Source organism: Gossypium hirsutum, chromosome A05, assembly GCF_007990345.1.
Source record: "Gossypium hirsutum isolate 1008001.06 chromosome A05, Gossypium_hirsutum_v2.1, whole genome shotgun sequence".
Classification (NCBI taxonomy): Eukaryota; Viridiplantae; Streptophyta; class Magnoliopsida; order Malvales; family Malvaceae; genus Gossypium; species Gossypium hirsutum.
In genome coordinates, this window is record NC_053428.1 from 7,499,464 (window position 1) to 7,523,689 (window position 24,226).

At 33.6% G+C, this 24,226-nt stretch overlaps 3 protein-coding genes across 5 annotated transcripts; 1 reads left to right on the top strand and 2 right to left on the bottom strand.

Moving 5' to 3' along the window:
- Nucleotides 1–3,213: 3,213 nt before the first annotated feature.
- LOC107960844 (serine/threonine-protein phosphatase BSL3) lies at nucleotides 3,214–14,211 on the top strand. Of its 3 annotated transcripts, none has more exons than XM_041113124.1 (23): nucleotides 3,412–3,544; nucleotides 3,798–3,970; nucleotides 4,103–4,592; nucleotides 5,559–5,619; nucleotides 5,701–5,779; nucleotides 5,893–5,972; nucleotides 6,057–6,151; nucleotides 6,242–6,341; nucleotides 6,732–6,801; nucleotides 7,245–7,346; nucleotides 7,446–7,527; nucleotides 8,101–8,280; nucleotides 9,384–9,648; nucleotides 9,748–9,988; nucleotides 10,057–10,227; nucleotides 11,410–11,648; nucleotides 11,846–11,930; nucleotides 12,037–12,135; nucleotides 12,219–12,418; nucleotides 12,513–12,588; nucleotides 12,953–13,088; nucleotides 13,186–13,325; nucleotides 13,442–14,211. In XM_041113124.1, the coding sequence occupies exons 3-23, from the start codon at nucleotides 4,127–4,129 to the stop codon at nucleotides 13,523–13,525; spliced, it is 3,051 nt and encodes a 1,016-aa protein (XP_040969058.1). In that variant the 5' UTR covers nucleotides 3,412–3,544; nucleotides 3,798–3,970; nucleotides 4,103–4,126; the 3' UTR covers nucleotides 13,526–14,211. The 3 variants fall into 3 exon arrangements, with proteins under 3 accessions (XP_016752598.2, XP_040969058.1, XP_040969059.1); XM_041113125.1 differs by having other exon boundaries at nucleotides 3,413–3,683; XM_016897109.2 differs by lacking the exon at nucleotides 3,412–3,544 and adding an exon at nucleotides 3,214–3,405 and having other exon boundaries at nucleotides 3,798–4,592.
- Nucleotides 14,212–15,178: 967 nt separating this feature from the next.
- Nucleotides 15,179–19,805, bottom strand: LOC107959227 (J domain-containing protein spf31). Its single transcript, XM_016895229.2, has 9 exons — nucleotides 19,350–19,805; nucleotides 17,777–17,867; nucleotides 17,628–17,688; nucleotides 16,771–16,848; nucleotides 16,315–16,388; nucleotides 15,902–16,015; nucleotides 15,690–15,797; nucleotides 15,504–15,542; nucleotides 15,179–15,405 (listed from the first exon to the last, which is right to left on the bottom strand). Exons 1-9 carry the CDS (start codon nucleotides 19,442–19,444, stop codon nucleotides 15,319–15,321), a joined length of 747 nt encoding a protein of 248 aa, XP_016750718.2. The 5' UTR covers nucleotides 19,445–19,805; the 3' UTR covers nucleotides 15,179–15,318.
- A 1,352-nt stretch (nucleotides 19,806–21,157) lies between these two features.
- Nucleotides 21,158–23,122, bottom strand: LOC107959226 (protein FAF-like, chloroplastic). The gene is made up of 2 exons (XM_016895228.2): nucleotides 22,966–23,122; nucleotides 21,158–22,884 (listed from the first exon to the last, which is right to left on the bottom strand). Exon 2 carries the CDS (start codon nucleotides 22,848–22,850, stop codon nucleotides 21,393–21,395), a length of 1,458 nt encoding a protein of 485 aa, XP_016750717.2. The 5' UTR covers nucleotides 22,851–22,884; nucleotides 22,966–23,122; the 3' UTR covers nucleotides 21,158–21,392.
- Between the last annotated feature and the right edge of the window lie 1,104 nt (nucleotides 23,123–24,226).

A 24,226-nucleotide genomic window follows, 5' to 3' on the forward strand; every position in this document is an offset into this window, starting at 1 on the left:
ACCTTTTATTTTTCTTAACCCGAAGTCTGCAAAATCCCCCTTGGCTTTGGTACCAATTTATAGGAATATTATATCTGTCTATATTTAAAAATATCTTTAAATTAAAAGAAAAAAAAAACACTTTGGTTGGGTTGAAAAGGTTGAGGTCTTGAGATAATAAGTCATTCAATTTCACTTATGTATGAATTTTATGCAAATTTATTTTAAGTTAAAATTTATAACGGGTTATATCCAAAGTTTGAAAACTAGTCAATATCTAGTACTATTGTAAAATAGAGTTCAGGTTTCTTTGCTAATTGGTATCTAATATTTTTGTAAAATAGATTCACTCAATTATTAAAAAGTTTATATTTTGATAATTTAATTATAAAAAGTTTCATTTTAACCACTTAAATATCCAAAATTAATCACTTTAGCCGCTCTTTCGTTAACTTGTTAAATGATATCAATATGTATCGTCAAGTCACCCTTCTTTAAAAATATTTTGGTAAGCTACACCACTAATTATCCAATTATTAATAAATTTTTATTTTAATCTCTTAATTATGAAATATTACAAAATGATTACTAGTAAATTTATTATAGCATTTTAACTCGTAGATTCAATAGCTATTTTGTGATGGAGTTATGATTAAACTATTAATTTGACATTTTTAGAATTTATATCGATAGATAAAAAATTGTAAAAAAATGCATTTTTTTAAAGAAATTATAAAAACTAGTTTTTTAAGTTATAATTATGAGAAAAAACTATTAAAGGTTCTAAATTTTTCATAAAATTTAAAATATATATATAAAAGGTCTAAAAAACTCATTGTTTGGTTGAATGACTTTCTCCCGTATAAATTTTTTTCTTCTCTTCACATGACAATGAATGAAGACTCATTTTTTGGTCATTAATTTGAAAGTAAGTTAAAAAGACAATCAACACGATAATATCTTTTTATGCTTGATGGATCATTCAATTTATTTAACATCTTTATAATTTTTTAATATACTTAAAATGTTGGAGGACAGGATGCAGGAGGAAAATGTTATAATGACTTAGCTAAATTAATAAGTTTACAGTGAAGCATTAAATCCTTAAAAAAGTTAACCATTAAATATATATTTTTATTAAATTAGTAATGCAAAACGCTTAAAAAAAAACAATTATGTCAATGGTCAAAATATATTGCTTTTATAGTTTTATATAATTTTTTTATTGAGAATTATCTTGATTGACATTAATATTATTATTAGTGGAGGAAAACATAAGTTTAACATCCTATTTAAGAGTTTGAGAGAGATTATAGATAATTCTAGACCACTGTATAAAATAATTTTCATAATAATTGTTAAGCTTAAATGCCAATTTTTTTTCATGAAATAATTAAAAGAATCAACTTAAGTCATTATAAAATAGTTAAAAATAATAGCTAAGCTGTTACACCGTCATTTTTCATTTCAATACGTTAAAATTTCATTTTTTAATATCAGCTGTCACATCATAATGATCGTTAGAGGTTTTGATGTAAAACTAAAATTTAAGATTTCTTGTTTCATTTTTGTAACGATATATCTATATTCTAAACTATATTTAAGGTATTGACTGAGTTGATACCACCCATCAAATATAAGGCTGAGCAAAGAAACATATAATATTGAAAAACTATTTTGAATTGATGTATTTGGTTTGGTTCGGATTTTGTATTGTTCAATTCAGTTTCAAGTTGGTGTTATCACCCAAACCGTACAATTTGATCTAGGTTTGATTTTTCTAAATGGAACTTGTTTTATCAAAATAAAATCGAATGAAAAAAAAATGATGTGTAAATGAGTAGTCCTAATAAAATAATAAATTCACCATTTCAATATTTATATGGACTAATTCATTTAACCCTACTACTACTACTACTACTACTATTATTAACAACTAGATATAATTATACAAAAAGATAAAGTTATGAAAATATTTTGTAAAAGAATTATAACATTGTAATTTTATATTAGAGTAAGTGAATAATTTCTTAATATAATAATTATAATTATAATTATAAGAAAAATTTTAATTTGAGGAAAATAGTTTATTAAACTTTATAATATTTTATTTATAAAAGAAATAACTTTTCACAATTACATATATTTGATAATTATGAATTTAATTAATTATTTAACATATTGTAATCACTCAGTTATAATTAATTAAACTAATAAAAAAGAAGACAGAAAAATATTAGGTATATTGATGATTTATGTATTAGTGCTCCTTTTAACAACTTTGAATGACTTATCAACTTAAAATGATGTTTTAAGTAGTCTTATTGATGATTATAATATTAATTTAATTATTCAATTCACTTTACAAATATATAAATGATCTTTTAGGCCAAAATAAAAGTGATATTGATTTTTTTTCAAAGCCCAAATTTAGTAAAAATCTTTGAACCGAACTACAATTATCAATTTCAGTTTTTATTTTATATGTTTTACGTTTTAGTTACAATAGTGAAAAATTAGACGGAATAGTTTGATTAATTTTTTTCCAGAATCTAACCGAATTTAACCGAATACACCCTTAATCATATAGTCTCAATTTAACAAATTTCAACAAAGTAATAAATATTATTTTGAGAATATTTTTATCTTTTTTATATTAAATATAGAATAACAAAGTAATAAACATTATTTTGAAGATATTTTTACCTTTTAATATAAAATATATAAAATATATATATTGAGATTTCAACCTAAATTACTGTAATTTTTTTTATAATTTTTTTTCAACTTTTATCATTTGAATGGAAATCATATTTAATTTTTATATAAATTTAAATAATTTTATTACGTAATTATTTTTAGTCACATCCTAATGCCTCGTAATCCTATATTTTAACATCATATATGTTTTTAAATATTTTAAATTTTTATATCACATTTTTCGCACCAAACATTAAAATATTAGTTCTTCAAAAAAGTATAAAAGAAATCAAATCACATTGCACTTTTTTTCTCACAGAAAGTTGTTTTCTCTTTTTCTATTTTCACCATACAAAATAGCAAACTAATCCTTAAAATAAAAATGCTCCTAATTTCCTATTTACAGAGTGGAAAATGGCACTTCCACGTATCGTCTTTCACATTCGAGCGTGCTTAACAAAACATGATCTCGCGCTTGAAATTTTGGATTCCTCCTTAATAGGTGGCAAAAAGGAAAAAAACTCCTTGCAAATAGGAACCGGTAATCACCGTTAATATTTTAACCCCATTATGCGTCCTTCCGGTCACCCTTCCCCGCATTATTCACGTCTCCAAGAGGACCAAGACGGCGCCCAAGTCCTCCTTCCGTATACCGGCTGCTTCCAGTAAAAATTAAAAAGCAATTAAACAAGTTAAATATCATTTATTACATAAAAAGAAAAGAAAGTAAGATATATTTTTTAAATTTTTTTGGGTTTTGTTGTTGTTAGAAAACTTTGAAATTGTCTCCGTTCCGTTTTCTTTTCTTTCTAATTTTCCGACAGCTTCGAGGATTATAGAGGGAGATAAAAGGGAAAAAGAAAAGGTTCGAACGGAAAAAAAAAACTGAAAAAGGAGTTGTTTTTTTTTCAAATTTCCCCCCTAAATATTCGTTTCTTTTTCCTGGAAAAGTAAATATATATTATTTTTTTCTGGAAAGTGTTGTGGATTTTTTTTCTTTCGAGGTGATAAATTCATGATCCGAGTTAGGGTTTTCAAAAAGTCGAATTAGCTTTCATTTTAGGTAGCAGATCTTGATTTTTCTCAATTAAGGCTTTTTATTTTGATTTTTGTTTCAGCTCTTTATCTTCACCTTTCACCACTACTTATCAATCCATCCGGTGAAGACCTTCCGCCTTACCAGGGAAGCGGCGGCGGTCTTGCCCGCGTGGGTGACTTGTTTCGCGAGCGAAAGCCATTGGCGAAGAATCTTCGGCTGACAATTGCATGTCTTGCGCATCCTACTTCATAGGTATTCTTCCATTAAGACGCAGTAAATAAGTAAGCGGTATAAGCCAAAGCTCTAGCTTTCACCGGCAATGGAAAGAGCATTAGCGTAAAGGAAAGACAAGCTGCCTCTTTATTTACGATTTGTTGAATATAGGGATTAATTTGGAAGGTTAGAGGAATGGATGTGGATTCGTCGATGGTGTCAGAGACCGATCACGATCAGAACCACCACGGAGCTATGCAATCTCCGGCACCAATGGAGAGGGAACAACAGCAACAACCACAACAACAAAACCAACAAGTAGAGAACCAGGCTTCGACACCGGGACCTGGTGGATCTCCGCCTTCTTCGGCGCAACAACAGGCTGCAGCAGCCGCGCCTGCTGCTCAAGGACAGCCGCAAGCACCAGTGGCGGGGCCGAGGTGCGCTCCCACTTATTCGGTGGTGAATGCGATTATAGAGAAGAAAGAAGACGGGCCTGGCCCTAGGTGCGGGCATACTCTAACGGCTGTGGCAGCTGTGGGGGAAGAAGGGACGCCGAGCTATATTGGGCCCAGGTTGATTCTGTTCGGTGGTGCCACGGCACTGGAAGGGAATTCTGCTTCTTCCGGGACTCCATCCTCGGCTGGAAGCGCTGGCATCAGTAAGTTGGTTTTATTTCCTTTCATTTTTATTTGATGTTTCTGTAAGAAGCCCTTAATGAAATTTGGTTATTCATATCGATGTACGTATGAGCACTTCGGTGGATTTAAGATGCGTATTCCTTAAACCCTGCAATTTAGCTCCCGAGGTTCATATTTCGTTGTGGATTAGTATTAAGGTTCATATTTTGGGTTGATGAAGAACTACTACTCCAAAGAGTAAAGGGGCTATATCTAAATAAGGAATAATTCTAATGAGGTAAAGGTGTGCCAAGGTAAGCAGAAGGCTTCTAGTTTATGGAACAAAAGATGAATTGTCTTAGGTTCTTCTTTGTTGAATGCTCCTGTGTTAAATGAACTTTTTACCCCTTCTATCTTAAATAGTAGTAGAATACTAGAAGTATAGCCCCTTATTGAATCTTGTGTTAATTTACGATTCAGTATTTATTATGGTGGTAAGAATTTAGTTTTGTATTCTGGAGTGCTTAAAATTTTAAATATTCTTGGTTTTGACTCACATTGCAAATAAAACCTGCTTTGATTCCAAAAATAACATGCCTATATTCTCTTGTTGTTATATTTCATTATTTATTATTTTGAAATATTCATGCTCCTAATGCTTAAAAAATAGAAAACCTCTTAGATCTTTTGAGATACTCATGATATAGTGGCATTCATTATGATAGCACCATGAATTGTTTAGAGTCAACACATCATGCCTCATGTTGGTTTTATATATCTAGTGCAAAAGTCAATGATGTTTGAGTGATTTCAAGTAATAATGTATAAATAGGACCTTCTTTAGCTTTTTTTAAATTCACTGCCCTCTACAAATCTTTGCAACATATAGTATGTCAAGGCTAATTGTTGTTGTCCTCTTTCCCCCTTTTAACTGTCTCTTAAGAAAACTTGTCCTTGTTAGGGATGATTTCATGCTTTAAACTTGTTTTTTTTCAATTAAATTGCAGGACTAGCAGGTGCTACTGCCGATGTGCACTGTTATGATGTGTTAACTAATAAGTGGTCTAGGTATGCCTAGGTCTAAGGCTTTATAACTGCTGTTTTACTTTCCTAAATTCGTCTTGACTTGTACAATAATTTATCTCATAGAATCACACCCTTTGGAGAGCCACCCACACCAAGGGCAGCACATGTGGCAACTGCTGTGGGAACTATGGTTGTTATTCAGGTTAGTACACACTGTGGAATTTTATAGTATTTCTTTTTTCTGTTTACATATTATTTGGTTAACTTCTTTCTGCTGCAAGTAGTTCTTCATGGGAGGCTTTTAATTTGACTCAGGGTGGAATTGGCCCAGCTGGTTTGTCTGCTGAGGATCTTCATGTTCTTGACCTCACACAGCAACGACCACGGTGGCATAGGTTGGGCCTTGACGGTTTCATGTGCATGCACCTTATTTATACATGACAATGGGTTATTTGATATGAATTTCAATTGTATTTCAGGGTTGTTGTTCAAGGCCCTGGGCCAGGGCCACGCTATGGCCATGTGATGGCTTTGGTAGGGCAAAGGTATCTCATGGCAATTGGTGGAAATGATGGTAAATAATCTGTTATTCTGATTTTATTTTCATGTACGATACGATTTTCTAATTAATTTTTTGTTGAACATTTTTGTGTATCTTTTCTAGGAAAACGACCTTTGGCAGATGTATGGGCCTTGGACACTGCTGCCAAGCCTTATGAGTGGCGTAAATTGGAACCTGAAGGGGAAGGTCCACCTCCATGCATGTACTCTCTCTTTCTCTCTTTTCCCCCTACATACACACACAGAAGTGGTGTTTGTGGGCCAATCTTAGGATAGATGATTCTATTTTTATGGTTCCTGGTCTCTTAGAAAGTGCAATATGCAAGATATGAACCAAAATGACTGTCCCTTCTCTGATATCGTATTTATTGGTATGCCCATCTTATCATGGATGTGGTTGCACATGATTGATATTAATGTATTTATATGTACTTCCTCCTTTGTAACGTTGTTAAAGCTTGTAGTCTTGCTTTTGCTCTCAAAGACATTGATGTGAAGCATCCTATATGATTATTGTTCTTAATTTTTATTTATTTGATGATTTATTTGGTGATTGTAGATTAGCTCCTTGTTGATAATTTTTATTTGACTAGGTATGCTACTGCAAGTGCACGATCAGATGGCCTTCTTCTGCTCTGTGGGGGGAGAGATGCAAACAGTGTGGTGAGTTGCAGAGTCCCCATTCTGTTGTCTAGAGTTAGTAAATGTATGACATAATGTATATATGTTTTTGAATTTTGGTTTTCTGAACAATATAGCATAAGATTTCATGACCTATAGTTTTATCGTGGCATTTCTTATTGCTTTAGGGCAGCTTTTCCTTATTTAGTTGGGTAAAACTTAAATTCATCTGAATAAATTTTGGCACTAATTTCAATATGCATTGTATCTATGTTGATAGGAAGAAAGAGGCATTCTAATGAATTCTGAAGAATTTGAAAATAATAGCAATGAAGATATTTTAAAAGATTGAGCTGAGATGCACGTAAATGGTGTCTTAATTTTGTCCTTTTGTTCTTTTAAAATGTTTAGATCCCTTTTTGCCCTTAGATTTGCTCAATCTGTTCTTTGCCTGTGGTTTCTTCTCTCTTTGATTCTTTTCTCAGCCATTGGCAAGTGCATATGGACTTGCAAAACACAGGGATGGCCGTTGGGAATGGGCAATTGCTCCTGGTGTTTCACCATCACCTAGATACCAACATGCTGCTGTGAGTATTTTTTTTTTTATTCCCTTCACTCATTTTTAAATAATTCAGTCTATGAATTCTTCTAGTTATATGAATCACATGAACATACTATGTTTCTAGGTCTTTGTGAACGCTAGGCTCCATGTTTCTGGTGGGGCACTTGGTGGCGGACGCATGGTTGAAGACTCATCAAGCGTTGCAGGTACTTGATATTGTTCTTTTAATGTCTCGACTTCTAGTGATGTGCTGTGGTAGTCGTTTTACTGGTCAAATGTGGGTCTGTAAAAGCTTAATGTATAAAAGTAGTTTTTCAGGTGAAATCTGTTATAAACTTCCTAAATGGAGGTTGTTCATTTTGCTGGAAAAAAGATGCAATGGTAGTGTAGACTTTAGGGAACAACTTTTCTTAGATCTGAAAGTTTTCCACCCTCTTGAAGTTTTCCGGTTGGTTCCTTTTGCTATCTCTCTCTCCACACATTTTGTGAGAAGTCATATTCAAGTTCATTAAGATCTTCCTGCTTGTAACAACAAACTAAAATTATTATTGCCATTTGATATCTGAATGGTACTTTACTAGGAAGTTTCAAAACTTATTTCTGGAAATTTGTTAAACTTGTACAAAAAAGCAGGACATGTTTAATTTTTTAATTTATTATTTTAGAATAGGAAATGTTAACTGATAATGTTGTATCAATGATCATACAGCCATTAATTATCATGGAAACACTGTTTTTGTACATCTAATAGTTCCCAACTTATTTCACATTTCTTGTAGTGTTGGATACTGCCGCGGGAGTTTGGTGTGATACAAAATCTGTTGTTACTAGCCCAAGGACAGGTAGATACAGTGCTGATGCCGCTGGTGGAGATGCTTCAGTTGAGTTGACAAGGCGTTGCAGACATGCGGCTGCAGCTGTTGGTGACCTAATATTTATTTATGGTGGTTTACGTGGTGGTAAGATATCCTTTTATTCTATAATATGTGCACCCAATTATTTTCTAGCCTCAGCATTGAGTTATCAGTTACCGATTAGATGCATATACCTTTACGTAGTGTATATATGATGACAGTTTCTCTTTAGACTGTATTGCATGCTTAATCTAGGACGACATATCACCCCAAGGCTTGTCAGTGTATATATTTTGAGGAATAATGGTGTTTCTCCCTACATATAATTTTGTGTTGAATTTGTCAATTAGTATTTGTACATGTGATAATTGACGCATTATGAGATTCTCATCTGGTTATTTAGGATTGATCATTGCATTGGTTTTATTGAATGATCCTCCTAGTTCTCATCCTTTTAGCTCTTTAGCAAATGCAAGTTTTCTGGCTGATGCTTTGTGCTTTAAGATTGTTAAGATAGAAGTAACAGACTCTTATGGAAGTTTAATGGCTAGGTTATGTAGTTCCTCGCCTCCAGGTTAAAGGTCATTTATATTTGGGCTGTGATAGATGATAGCATGTAGGAGAAGAAAGGCATTTAATGGGAAGAGGAAGCTTGGTTTTGATATGGCTTGGATTGGATGGGGTGCATTAGGAAAACCCTCTTGGGATAACAATATGGTATTAAATGGGCTGGTATGAGCTGTGAAAGTTTAATCCTTGCTTTTGTTGTTTTACATTTAAATATGACACAAGGACATTGTGGAATTTGTAATTTCACAAGCTGGTTGTAAGGACCAAAGATTGATACCAGGGATAGCTCTGTGGCCTTGGTTCTTTCCCACTTCATGTTTAAGTTGCACTGTTGGCTAAAATTGGTGAAGAAGGATTTTGTTTTGTTCCCTGTGCATTGTCCTAACTGAAAATGTTCCTCTTTACATATATTGTCATTTAGTCGTAAGAGAGACTACAAAAGTTTTAATTCATCTTGTGGGTTGAAAATTAGAGAAGTTTATTTCTTTAAGATCTCTGTTTTCACGGAAATTTTAATTTCTTCTCATTTATCGTAGAGTTTAAGCTGCTGCTATATTTTGGTAGTTAGTGCAAATCTGTATGAGAATCAATATTTGATAAATTTTGTAGTGCAGTAATATGTTGTATTTATGCTGTAGGGGTGTTACTTGATGACCTACTTGTTGCTGAAGACCTGGCAGCTGCTGAGACAACTACAGCAGCTTCACATGCTGCTGCGGCAACTGCTACTTCTAATGCACGATTACCCGGAAGGTATGGATTTGTTGATGAAAGAGCAAGGCAAACAATGGCTGAAGCAGTACCTGATGGATCAGTTGTGCTTGGAAATCCTGTTGCTCCCCCTGTAAATGGGGATATGTATGCTGACATAAGCACTGAGAATGTCATGCTTCAAGGATCCCGGTAATCTACCACTGTATGCTTATTTTTGTTACTTGGCTCTTGAATGGTTAAGCCTCCTCGTTTAATTCAAGGAGCTATATAATGTGGTATATCTTGCAGGAGAATGAACAAAGGTGTTGACTATTTGGTTGAGGCATCAGCTGCTGAAGCTGAGGCTATAAGTGCCACACTTGCCGCGGCCAAGGCGCGACAAGTTAATGGAGAAGTTGAACTTCCTGATAGGGATCGAGGGGCTGAGGCTACACCTAGTGGAAAACATATGTCTACCTTGATTAAGATGCCAGATTCTACTGGATCAAATAGTGTTGCACCTGCTGGAGTTCGGCTTCACCATAGAGCTGTCAGTATCAGAATATTGGCATTGTTTCTTACCCATGACTTTGTCTGATGTTTTCTTTATGCCAATAGGTTGTTATAGCTGCAGAGACTGGTGGAGCTTTAGGGGGGATGGTCAGACAGCTTTCTATTGACCAATTTGAAAATGAGGGCAGACGGGTTAGCTATGGGACTCCTGAGAATGCAACTGCAGCTAGGAAACTATTAGATAGACAGATGTCAATCAATAGTGTCCCCAAAAAGGTACTAATTAATTTGTTTTATTTAATTTGGCGTGTGTGCATAGCACCTTCGCGTTTTGGGGGTAATTGTTGAATGTGTCTCCAAGTGAAAGAGTTGAATAGTAATACCAGGATCTGCAAGGCTGTTGCCCAAAACTTCAAAGACTAACCCTTAAGAATGATTTCTCTCTATATGAATGGCTTACTTGATGGAGTAAGATATTGTTATAGCATTTATCTTTATTGCAATGTGATTGATTATAGTTTTAGTCTTTGAGGTTTCTTAAGATGAATCTTTTTTCATTTTTATAGATGTGGCACTTAATAAATTTAGGATGAGAGTATCTTTTTAACTTTCAAATAGTTTTTTTTTTTTTTTAACTTTCAAGTGAAGATGACAGGTTTCTCCCATCTTTTTATCCTAGGGAGAACAATTATCCTCCATAAGGCTTTGCTTGGTATGAAGGATGGAAGGAGTGAGGATGTAAAATTTTTAATCTACAAAGGAGTGAGGATAGGAAATATGTCAAGATTCATAACAGCTTCCTACTTTATAGTTTGACCGTTAAAATCCTCGCTCCTCATCCTTCATGCCAAGCTGAGCCTAAATGTTCTGTATTATTCCTTAGGTGGTTATTTCCCTTGATGCAACATGGAGAGGGGCAAAGAGTAAAAAGCTTGAGTGGCTATATATTTTGGATTTGCCAGCAGAATACATCTCATAGCAGTGACAAAAAAAACATTCGAAAAGCTACGGATTATTTTGCATGTGATTATTTGAAGGCCAGATTTCATCACCTTACTCTCAATGCATTATAAATCTTCTCTTTGCTTTGCAATCTACAGCAATGCACATTAGCATGTTATTATTGATTTTCTGATAAATTTCTTCTGTTATTAGTTCTATGTTGCTTGGACGGAATTCATCCTTGAGATTTCTCTTACTATAATTAGATTACAGGACATAAAAATCCAATTTTTTCTTCAATATGCCAGTTTTATAATGTAATTAATTCTTGTACGATGAACCTCAGTTGTGATTTACAATTGGTCCCAGTGATACTAGTGAGTGTTACAGCTGATAGAAGTTTCTCTTAAGAATTCAATATTGTTATGCTCCTAATAGATATTTCAAATGCTTCACTCAAGCATCTTTAAGAGATCCATATGTTCTACTATAATGGTTTATATTTCACTTTCTCAGGTCATTGCACATCTTCTGAAGCCTCGTGGTTGGAAACCACCAGTTTGTCGACAGTTTTTCTTAGATTGCAACGAAATAGCAGATCTCTGTGAAAGCGCCGAACGAATATTTACTGTTGAACCAACTGTTCTACAGCTGAAAGCTCCTATTAAGATTTTTGGTGATCTACATGGTCAATTTGGGGATCTTATGCGTCTTTTTGATGAATATGGTGCACCTTCAACAGCTGGGGACATTGCGTAAGTGTTTGGTCAAAATATCTTGTTTTCTGAGGGCGCTTTATCAGAGTGATGTTTCAGCATACTAAGGGTTTCAACTGACCTTTTAATATCTATAAATACTATTCTCTTCTCGTGTGTAATCTGCAGGCCCTGTAATGTATCTTAAATCTTACATTTTATTTATTTGATACTAATTTTGTGTAAATTACTATCAGATATATCGATTATCTCTTCTTAGGGGATTATGTGGACCGGGGCCAACACAGCTTGGAGACCATTACTCTTCTGCTTGCTTTGAAGGTAATTATAGAAGTTCGGTACTTTTACTCTCTTCTCATGCTCACTTTTACTTCCTATTGAAGTTGAGACAAACCATGATTTTCATATAATTATGTTAATGTTGCAGGTTGAGTATCCCAATAATGTACATTTAATTCGAGGGAATCATGAAGCTGCGGATATCAATGCACTTTTTGGCTTCCGGATTGAGTGTATTGAGCGCATGGTATTGTTTCATGCATTAGAAAAATGTTGGTTATGCTTTGTATAATAACATTTTTGTTGCAAATCTGATGGATTGTGTAACAGGGTGAGAGAGATGGAATATGGGTGTGGCACCGCATAAACCGTTTATTCAATTGGCTTCCTTTGGCAGCTCTAATTGAAAAGAAAATCATTTGTATGCATGGTGGCATTGGTCGGTCTATAAATCATGTGGAACAGATTGAGAATTTACAGCGCCCAATTACAATGGAAGCAGGCTCGATTGTTCTTATGGATTTATTATGGTTAGAGAATGTTATTATTTGTTTTGGTCATGAAATATATAGTATTCATTGCTTTAATTTGCTGATGCATTCTACATCCATTTTCTTACTCCAGGTCTGATCCAACAGAAAATGATAGTGTAGAAGGATTGCGACCAAATGCTAGAGGTCCAGGTTTGGTTACTTTTGGGGTGAGCATGCTACTTTAAAACTACTGTTAAACTACGGCAGTTCAAGTCCTTTATAGCTACATGTTGCATTGATTTCAATATTTGAGAAGTACTTAGATGGGCAATTTGATTGTTGCTGGCTGGTTGATCTCCTTATTCTACCCATAAAATTGTATCTCTCTCCCTTCAACAGCTTTAGATGGAATGATGCTACCCTTAAAACCCTTGAAAGTTAAATGCTTTTGACTTGGGATTCTTGTTTAAATTGCTTCTGTGTTCCTTTTCCTCCTTGCTTATGCATGTCTATATCTAAGTAAAACGGTCTTTGTTGATATCTCAAGTGCCAATTTTGCTAATGTTTTGTAAATGGTTTTTCCTAATGCAGCCTGATCGTGTTATGGAATTCTGCAATAACAATGATCTCCAGTTGATTGTTCGTGCTCATGAGTGTGTTATGGATGGCTTCGAGCGGTTTGCCCAGGGACATTTAATTACCCTTTTCTCTGCTACCAATTATTGTGGTGTGTCCCTGACTCATGTTTTAATTTACATACCTTTTGTCTATCAGGTCCACAAACAATTTAGCCTTTAAATTTTGCATCATGCTTGTCTTTGTAGGTACTGCTAATAATGCTGGTGCAATCTTAGTTTTGGGTAGAGATCTCGTGGTAGTTCCTAAACTCATTCATCCTTTACCCCCAGCAATGTCATCACCAGAAGCATCCCCAGAACGTCATATAGAAGATACATGGATGCAGGTGCTTCCTCTTTCTCTTTGTTATCAGTAATTGAACTTCTGCTATTTCTGCAATGATTTTTACTTGTACTACATGGACTGCTTTAATGATGTTAATTTTTGTGTTTATGGGATCAGGAGCTGAATGCTAACAGGCCTCCAACACCAACTAGAGGTCGTCCTCAAGTAGCAAATGATCGAGGCTCTCTTGCTTGGATATAGTAGATCCTTCCAATTGTTTCTATATACATACTCCTTCAGGCTCATGCTATACCACATGGGGATTCTGGTTTTCTGGATAGAGCATGCTGCCATATACAGGCATTTTCCTACCTTGTAATCTCTCCCATTAGAAGTTAGAAGGGTTTACAAGATTTTGGTTTTTTGCGGTTTTCAGCAGACTATAGGCATTGAGATCATGAAAATGATACCAAGTTCCCGAACCTGATTGCATACAGTGTAAGTGAGCTTTTCGTAATGTGCTGAAAGTTGCAGTTCGGGCTTCTTCTGTAAATTGAGCCACTGGCAGGTGGAAAGTTGGCAATTGGGTGGATTCTTCAAATGGGTTGGTAGTAATTTTCACATTTAGTTTATATATTTATATATATATATTCATCATTTTAGGATTAAATATTTTTCGGTCCTCCTTTGAGGTCCATTATATGTGATGATGATGAGAGATAAATATAATAAATATGTGTATCATATAGAGGGTATAGATTGGTGTAATTTTCATCCTATGTGCTGTGTACAATAGTGTAATGTTTTTTGTGTGAAGATAAAAGAAACCATAGTAAACAACACGAGAAAGTTTAGGAAGGTGTGATCATCGTTTTTTATTTTTATTTTTTGTGGGGGTTAGCTTTTGGTTGCTGCTATTTTTATGCAATTATTTTAGTTTACATTTACATCCTTGTTCTGATCTGATTTTAGGTTATGTCAACCACAGTTCCAAGTGTTTGATTCTTCTTCTTTTTTATTATTACAAATAATAACTAATGTAACATATTGTTTAATTTTATGAAGTACCATTTGATTGAAATTACTGCTATATAATTAAGTTATAAGTGAAATTATATCAGCAAAGTTTAAACTCTGACAAGGAGTTCTTTATACTGTTGATCTATAAAATTCTTTTTAAAACTTTCCTATAGAAATAAGAATGACTTGTTTCATGTTAATTTTTACAGTTTAATCTTCAAATAAGTATTTTATAATTTATTTCCATTTTTAAGATCTTGTTGACATTTTAAAGTACGTAAATTAAACACAACATCCTTCATTTTTGCTTTTTATAATAATGGTAGTAATTATTAAAATAAAAATATACTTTATAGAGGACTAGTGTTCCGCAAAAATTTATTCACATCAAAGCAATGTCGCATCATATTGTCACCAATCACAAAATAACGTCAATACTTCACATCAACTATACTGATTTATATCGATCTGTACGGATTCACACCACCGACGAGTACTATTTTTATCTTGCGATCAGTTTATATTATTTCCCCATATCATTCAGAAACAAAAATGCCACGCTTCGTATTGATAATTTAGTAGGTAGAAATACATATAATGAGATGGTGTTATATCATATATTAAGAAAAATGTATATCATATTACACGTGAGTGAAAAAAACATTTTATATAAAAAAAATGTTTTTAAAATTAATTTAACAATAAATATAGGTGGGATGGTAAAAAGCTTGTATATAAATCCTTTAAACACGCCTCATCCTTAATTATTTTATTTTAAGTATGAAAAAACAAAATAGTATGTCAGTCCTAAAATACATATCATATGTTATGAAACCTGAAAAATGAACTATATATTGCATATACTTGAAAAGATACTAAAAAACACGAAACAGGTAAATTCAGAGGGGTTCATTAAAAGAGGGTGATACCAATACATATCAAATATTGGAATAACACTGAGTAGGTTGGTTGAAAGCTACATTGTAAAATAATAATAGTGAGAAAGGGAAGTTAAGTAGAGCAGTAGCCAGCAATTAACCCCGCTTTACGGGCCTCTGAACATACGATTTGTTGGGATCCTCTGTCTTCAGTTTCGGGGGACGAAGTTCTCCTTTCTTCGACTGTAAACATACATACAAACCCGTCAATCTTTTTCCTTTTTTAAATTAGCAATGACTCCAGAAAATCCCTGACTTCACCAATATTTTATAACCTTTACCTTTTTCCCTGACTTCATAAAATCCCTCCAACTTGAAACCTGACCAATACATGAAAAACCCATAATTTAATAGACTGGACTGCAAGATATCATATCTTAAAAGCTGTTCAACTATCCAATAACCGTAAGTGTAAAGTCATCATCTAAGGTAGTCAACTTATAAAAATAAAGCCGGAGAAAACATACTCGCTGTTCCCTTGTTCCTTCCCACTGCTCCTCATGTTCACGCTTCCGTTTCCACATCTCCTTTTGCTCTTCTTCATCCTTCTTTAGTCGACCTTCTTCTTCAGATATCTGAAGATGAAATAAGAACAGATGATTTAACTCATCATAGTAATAGTAAAGCCTGAGCGAGAACAACTAAAGAATGCAAAGGATATTAACAGAACCCAACATACCCTCATTGCCATTTTTCTCCGCCGCCATTCCTGCTCGGTCAATAACTCTCTAACCTTCAATTTCAGCTCCTGCTGGAACTCCTCTGATTGTTCATATTCTAGTTCAGATTTTCCCTGCAAATAAACAGACTAGCTTAGTCTCTTCTCTTGCCATAAAAATCTAGAGGAATTGGATGGGACAGGTCAGCACTAAACATCAAATTTCATGGGAAGGTAATATCAGACATAGAAAAGCAACGAGAACATTTATCACAAATATTATTTTAAAGCATACAAAAACAGATATTCAATCAAGGCTGCATATTGACAGATAATTGAGCCTCCATTACTTCCTCTAAGCATAAAAGCTAAAACTCTAATTACACCAAATCGGTCTATGTGAAACTTATAAGGAAAATATTTTAAGGACATACCTCGTCAACTAATGACTTTAGTTTGGAAGCTGTGTCTTTCTTTAACTGCTTCTTCCTCTTAGCTCTAAGTTCTTCTGCACATTGCATCAAATGAAACATGAGAACTTATTTCAGTTACCGAAGGTTTTAGATTTATTTTGTTTATTCATGCAAGAAAGGAAAAAAGATAAAGAGACAAAGCTCAATTTAAAAAGATCAAATCAAACAGATGCACATTATGATAGCACATCGCCAATTATAATCATACTGATCTATAAACTGACAAGTTTACTAGTTATTCATCGAACGAACTGAACATAACAAAAACAGAGAAGTCAACTAAAGAAAAGTGAAAACTACATGCCATTGGCAATAAGATTCCAAACAAAAGTTTCTGATTTTTTAATAAATTTCAAGTAACAATGCTATGCAAATATATAAGGCCTCCTCAGAAAGTTATTAAAATTTATGCATTACCTTTTGCAGCAGTAACTTGGCTAAGAATATAATCCCTTTCTTGTTGATCAAGCAATTGTTGTTGGGCTTTTGCTAGTGCTGCTCACAAGTAAAAAACCCAGTGTAGTTAAGACAATCTAATATAAACATTTCCAGTAATTGTAAAATAAATACACATGCATCACAGAATGATGAAAACAATCCTAAATATTTCTCCACTCACGCCATGGATAAACAGACAAGAAATATAAGTATGTAGAAGCAGGGCATTACATCCTAACATTTTATGTGAAAGTAGTGGTGCAAAGGCATTATTAATCTTACTGCAACTAAGCTGCAATTCTAGTGTTATTAAATACTGACATCTGGTGTTATTAGGGCTGAAATGGTTTCAACTTTTTGCAAATGAATATGGTGATAAAATTAGATGGAAAGTAGGAATACAGAGCTAAAATAGAGAGAAGAATTCTGAATCTTCTCAATTCTTTATCTAGTTTTATGCTGTTCTTTTTCATATTCAACACAAACACATCATCATTGTTTTCCTTCTTCCATCAATCATTCTTCCTAAATTTCATATCATTTTAAACAAACAACATAATAGTCGGTGCCTAGCTCAAGGTGCTATTACTCAACCAATTTAAAATTCATCAAGATTGACTTGCACATTTGATGCTGCTTATCATTATAGGTTCTTATAGTTGAGGGACCATCAAAAGAGCAGATACAGTCAGAAAACATTAGATATTTAATCAGCACAAGGAATACACAACAACAACAGCAACAATAATAAAATTTAATTAATCTGATAATGTTCTATTTAAAGTTAACCTAATAAGGAAGCCTTTCCAGATGTGAGAAAAACATTATCTACTAACCTCCAAAAGCCTCTTTTGCTTGTGGATGCTTGCATTTATCAGGGTGGACCATTAATGATAACTACATACATTTAGCATGAAATATATCAATAACTATCCAAGTTAAAGAATCATCAACAGCTGAGGAAATGGCCATGGAAGAAGATCACCTTTCGATACTGTTTTTTAACATCATCTAGTGATGAATCAAATGGCAGCTTCAAAAACTCAAACGGATTTAACTTGAAGCATGAAAGGATCCTACAATTTCCAGAGAGCATTTAAATATGCCAAAAGTTAATCAAGAGATTATGAAGAAAATAGATCATCAACAATAAACAGAAACGTCACTGTTTGCTAGAAGCAAAGCAAATTAGTTGGAGCACAACATAAAACAAAAGGAAAGGCATAACAAAGATAATTAATAATTGATGGCCAGGTAGCTTTCTTATGTACACTAACATCACTTTGGTATTGGAAAAAGGATCAGAAAAAATAGCATCTCTCATGGATTAAGATAGTTCTTTCAAATAAAAAAGGCATCCAAAAAATGTCATACAACAAAGTCATGAAGTAAAAATGTAAATCATTAATACAAGAACTTCCCAAATTCTGGGGTTTATGCAGCAATGAATATAACCAAGCATCCATCTATGCATAACAGACAAAAAGTTATAGCAGTTGCCTCAATGATCCAAATCAATCACTATATTTGAAGCAAAAGCTAAATTAAATATCACTAATTCAGAAAGAGGGAGAGGCTCAGAGGGAGCAGCTATATTGCTACAACTCTATCTTATTTTTTATTTTTTTTCCCAATGAGATCCATTTTGGCCACATGTCTGACACCTCAAACTGGGTCTGGATATGGGGAATGACCCTTCAAACATAGCAACAAGCCTTGACAAAACCGAAAGCAGTTCGGCTCTGGCATATATTCGACTTGCATACCTATATGTATATGGAAGGAGAGAATGATGTATCTATCGCATCTCTGGTTATCACAACAAAGGTACAAGGGGATTAGAAGAAAATTAGTGCTTTACATTTGACTGAATCACTAAACATCTAAACGTATGTCAAATTGCCCCAATTTCATGTTACTAGACAGCTTAAATTATTATAAGTGCGTCCAAATTCCCTTAAGCTTGATGCTCTTGCACATATGCTAATAGTAGACCGGTTATACTTATACTGAATGCATCAATGCACTCTTATAGAATATTATTGTATTTAGGGGTTTCACCAACTTAGATATTACTTGCATGACTATGATCTTGAAGACATTTATCAATATCAAGTTCTCATACAAAACAGCAAAAAGAAAAATGTAATCTAGAATTGATAAACAGCATCAAATACGAAGAATACCCATAAAATTAAACGAGTAATTGAGCTACAAGTTTTACACAAATATTTCTTAACTAATCATATTGTTACAGCTATAAAAATCAAACTTAAAAAGCTACCCAATTCATCGAAGGTGAAGTACGTTATTTGAGCTCAAATTTTACAGAAAGAAAACAACATTAGAAATTATATAAAAATAAAAATTGAAAAACTTCACCGAATTCATTTTTGATGCTTATATAACAGAATGAACCCTAATAGCTGAGACTCCAATAAAACTAAAATAACTAAACAAAAAAAAACACAATCCCATGCATAAGAACAAATTAACGGGAGAAAAAAAAGGTAAAACTATTAAAATCAAAGGAAAGAAGAATAAAGAAGATAGAAAACCTGACGACTTCGTTGTCTCTTTCGACTTCGCTGACTTCAGCGAAGAATTCTTTGAGAAGCAAATCCTCATCAACGCTGCTGTTGCTCTCTCCCATCGCTGATTTCCTGTTTCTTTGTGTATTTTCCACAGATTGATTCTCTATTCGACGGCTATTTTCGCAGGCCTGCCTTCTTCTGCCTTCACGTTCCAGAGGCGAAATGCAGAAGCAATCGCACGGAATCGGGCCGACTAGTTGGTTCTAGTCTATCTCTCACTTCGGGCCATGGATCCAAGTCGGTTCAGAAGTCCATTGACTGGGCCACCAGATCACCGTCCATAGATTGGGTTATCTATCCTGCACGATAACCTTAACTCGCCTACACTGAAAATTCATAAGCACCTCTAATTCAACCCAAATTTTTTTAAAATTTCGACTCCCCCTTCTCCATGAATTAAATATAATAGAATATATCTCCAATATGGCATCTATAATACATATTATATTTGATTTGATAATTATAATTATATCGATTGAATTATTGTAACAACGAAACATACATTATTTTTCGATTTAAAATTTTGAGATATATGAACTATATAAATAATAATTGTAATTATTTACATCATATAATTAATATAGAATATATAAATATATATGACATCGGTTAGTGATTTTTTTTTATTTTTTTTAGACTTTACAAGTATGAATATAATGCAATCATAGTATAAGTATATGTCCAACTTGTCATAAAATAGAATCAAACCAGTATAAAGTACAAACGGATTAAAAATAGTAATCCAAACAACACTTGGTAGAATTAAAAATTCACACATAACAATTATCTATGGTAGAACTTGAAACTCAATACTCAAATATCTAGAATTTTGTTTTTACCGAAGTGTCAAAGCTTCGCAGTTCATTCAATATAAATACAGATGTGATAAATTATTCAATAATTACAATGAAAATTATTCTTATAAACTTAGTCTTAAATAGAATAAAGATTAATTGGTATCTTTTTATACAATATTAGGATAAAGAATAAAGGTCACACGATTTGAACCCGTATCAAATGAGTATTGATAAGAATTTTATCAAGTTATTTTATCAATTTAATGTTATTAAAGTTTATTATGGCAATTAAAAACAAATTAAAGGGCTTCTTTCAGTTGATTGTCCATGTTTTGATACCCACAAAAAAATAAAGTTTTAAACAATTAAATTAGTGCTACCACATATGTACATTTTATTAATTCAATTGTTGAAAGTAAAAAATATCCATCAATCTCAACAAGCTCATGTATATGGGTTTGCTGAATTGATGACTAAAACATATTTAATTATTTTATTTATTTTATTAAATAAAACACAATTTATAAATAACTATCATATTCTAAACTTAGATAGACAGACATACTACTAGATCGTACAACTTAAAATTAGATGATTTACTCAGTGTTTTAGTTTTATTTTTTTATAAAAAAGACAAAGAAAACCGTACAAATTTACTACTACTATATCAATGACGAGTATAAATGTAAGTAATTTTATATGTTTTTCTAATTTGACTGACATTTAAATAAATTGATTGTTCTTGTGCATGTAAAATTTTTAATTTGTGTTTTTTTTATGAATTGATTATTAGTAATTTTTAATTTAATTTTAATTGGTCTTATGATCATATTATGTGGATTAAGAAACATGATCTTTTTATAAATAATCTATCGCTAAAATTTTAACCCTAAAGAAATGTTTACAAATTCTAATTTTATTTAAATTAGTTATCATGCAAAAGTTATAAAATAAAACATAAAAGAACACTGATAGTAAATAAATACAAATTATATAACAATATTTCATCATTTTCTCTTTCCCTTTTCTTGATTTTTTATTGGAAATTTGACTACACAATCACAATCACCCTCAAGGAGTGAAAGTGGAAAAACTAGAAAGGAGAGAAAAAAAAAACAGATAGGTTAATAATAGTAAGTAATGACAATAAATATAAGCACAAATTTCAAGGAATTTGATGTTTCTGGGGATGGTATTTTGATGATTGGCATCAGGAGGTGGCAATGCAATAGGTATCCCAGAGTAGAAGAGATCTTGTTTCTCTGCATCCTTTTAGCAAAGGAACAAAGTAATCACCATTGTTGCCCCTCAAAACCAGTAATTGTTGTTGATCCTTAGCTGTTTGATTCTGGGAGAGAATAAGATGGCTGTCGCTATTGTCATTGAGTGCTGGTGGCGCAAGGATGGCTGCCTTTGGCGACATGGGTTGATTGGGTCGATTCCAATAGTACTCATATGAATTGAATGACGCTGCTGTTGTTGTTGTTGACGATGGTGGTGGCGGTGGTGATGGTATCAGCCTAGCCATTCGAGGCCGCGGTGACAGTGACTGTACTGGCGGCGGAGTGCTTGGCTCAATTTTCTCCTCTTCTTCTTCTCCAAATTTAACTATTTCATCAAAAGTTTCAGGCCATGTCGGGTTCCTGTTTGCTAACCATATGGGCTTGTTCATCATTACAGCTAATCTATGGACATTCATTGCTCCGCTCGAAAGTTTATTAGCCTTCTCCATCTCGCAACCACGATCACCTTCTTCTTCTTCACCGATGATGTCCATTTGATCAGTTCCTTTCTCTTCGTCTCCAAAGCTTTCAAACTCTTCCACTTCCTCTGCTTCTTCGATCATCATCACTTCATTCATGGCAAGAGTGAGGACTAGGCGACCATCTTGGCGTTGAGCGAGGAAGTTTTTCTTCGAAGGCACTGAAACAGCTTCAAGAACCAACCTGCCATTATCACGATGAGTCTCCATGCGAATTGATGCTCCATCTTTGCGAGAAAGGGAAGGGATTGGTGGAGGAAATGATCCATGGTGTGGCGCTTTCTTGGCAACCACATCATTGTTATATTTCAGAATCCTTGGCTGATCATCTTCATCATCGTAGGAAGCGAGTTTTTGCTGTCGGAGTCGTTGATCTTCCTCTTTACGATCTTCCTCCACGTCACCGGTTTCCGACGGAGGATAGGAAGAAAACCCATCCGAGCCAGTCTCGGAACCAAGGCTCTCAGTGCAAATTTCGAGGCTTTTCTCGCTTAAACAGCTCCCCGATCTTTTTACAAGAGGGTGAATATAAGGCGGGGGAAGCGGTTTGGAGTCGTCTTGAGGTTTGCTTGAAATGATTGAGGTCCATATATCGAACTGGGCAGGCTTTTCGAGTGCCTTCTTTTCTTGATAATTCTCTTCTTCTGCTTCCTGTGAGGATGAGTCTGCAATGGAAACAGGGAGTTCATCGGAAGATACAGTATTGTTCAGTTGAGTGAGCCATTTCTTGGAAGACATATCAGCTGATAAAGTTCTTCTAAGTGAAGAACCTTTGGTTGGTCTCTGATCAGTATCCGATCCAAGAATAGATACTATGCCTTGATTGTTAGTGACATTAGTTGCTTCTTCAGTGATGTTCAAAGCTGAAGATAAGCCTATGCTCTTGCTAAGTGGACCAGACATCATCGTACTAGGCAGATTAATTGTACTAAATTTTTTTCTGCATATATTAGAAAAAAAATGAGAGAAATATTCTAAAACCAAAACTTAGAAGATAGCTAGAATTTAGATAAGTAACTACCTTTGTGAAGAGATCAAACAACAGCAACAGCAGCAGCGTTCAACCGTGGTCTACACAGAAGGAAATGGGTGAGGGGTGGTTTGATGGAAATTAGAATGGGAAATTGTGAGGGGTATTTATAGGAAGGCAAAAAGCCTTTGGAATCGTGTCCAATGGGACCTGCCTTACGCCACCATAAAAATTGAAATGACTCTTCCTTTGGGCTCAGAAAAGTTCGTGATTTAAAGAAATTTAAAATAAAATAAAGCAGAGCCGATCATTACTCATTACGCTTAAACAAAATATTAATGGCATTATTCCATTTATAGAATTTTATGTTAAGATCCGGTATAAAAAAAAAGAAGCACTCACGCTCACACAACTACACAAGTAGTCTACTTAGATTTTTGCGCAAAAAAATTGACCCCTCATTCTCTGAAAATATCTACCATGATTAATACTAGTAAAATCAACTCCATTGATTGGACGGGATTTGTGGGAAACTATGATATATTTTTGTTTAAATCGAATATAAATCCTTTTAATTCTCAAAGAAACAAATAAGTGCAGAAACTACATATTTTAACTCAGTAACATAACATAAAATGTAACAGTAAATTGTATTGAATTAGCAATGAACACATATACTGTGAAATGAGATGGTCAAATTGAAGTGTCAATCTTAGAGTAAAGAAACGCAATAGCGTATTGGTATCGATGCCTTTCTTCCGCTGAACGTGGCAGAAATTGGAAGGCAAATAGTGACAAAAAAATGGAGCAAGAATACAATGGAAGGAGAGCTGGACACCATTAATCCTGAGCTTGATAGCTGTGTTTTCCAGATCATTAACCTCTCTCTTTTTTTACTTACTTCAAGGCTCAATACATGTCAGAATAATTCATATGTGGCTACTTCTTTCAAAATGCCAAACATTTGGATGGTTTAATTGTCTCACAAAACTCAAAATTTTCAAGCAGTCCAAATATTCAATACATGAAATTAGATCACCATTTTCTATGAAACATTGATATACACCCAAAGCCCGTTTCTTTTACTGGTTTCGGAAATGTAACGACACAATATTGAAAGATAATATTTATTATATGGTTGAATATTTTATGCACTATGTACATATACAATCAGACCATAATATATCATTTTAATTTTTTAAAATAAATTTACTTACCATTATTTCAAATGATAATAAAGCGTATAAATTATCAATGGATTAAATATAAATTTTTAATTAATTGTATTAATTTTTTTAATTTTTTTTCATGC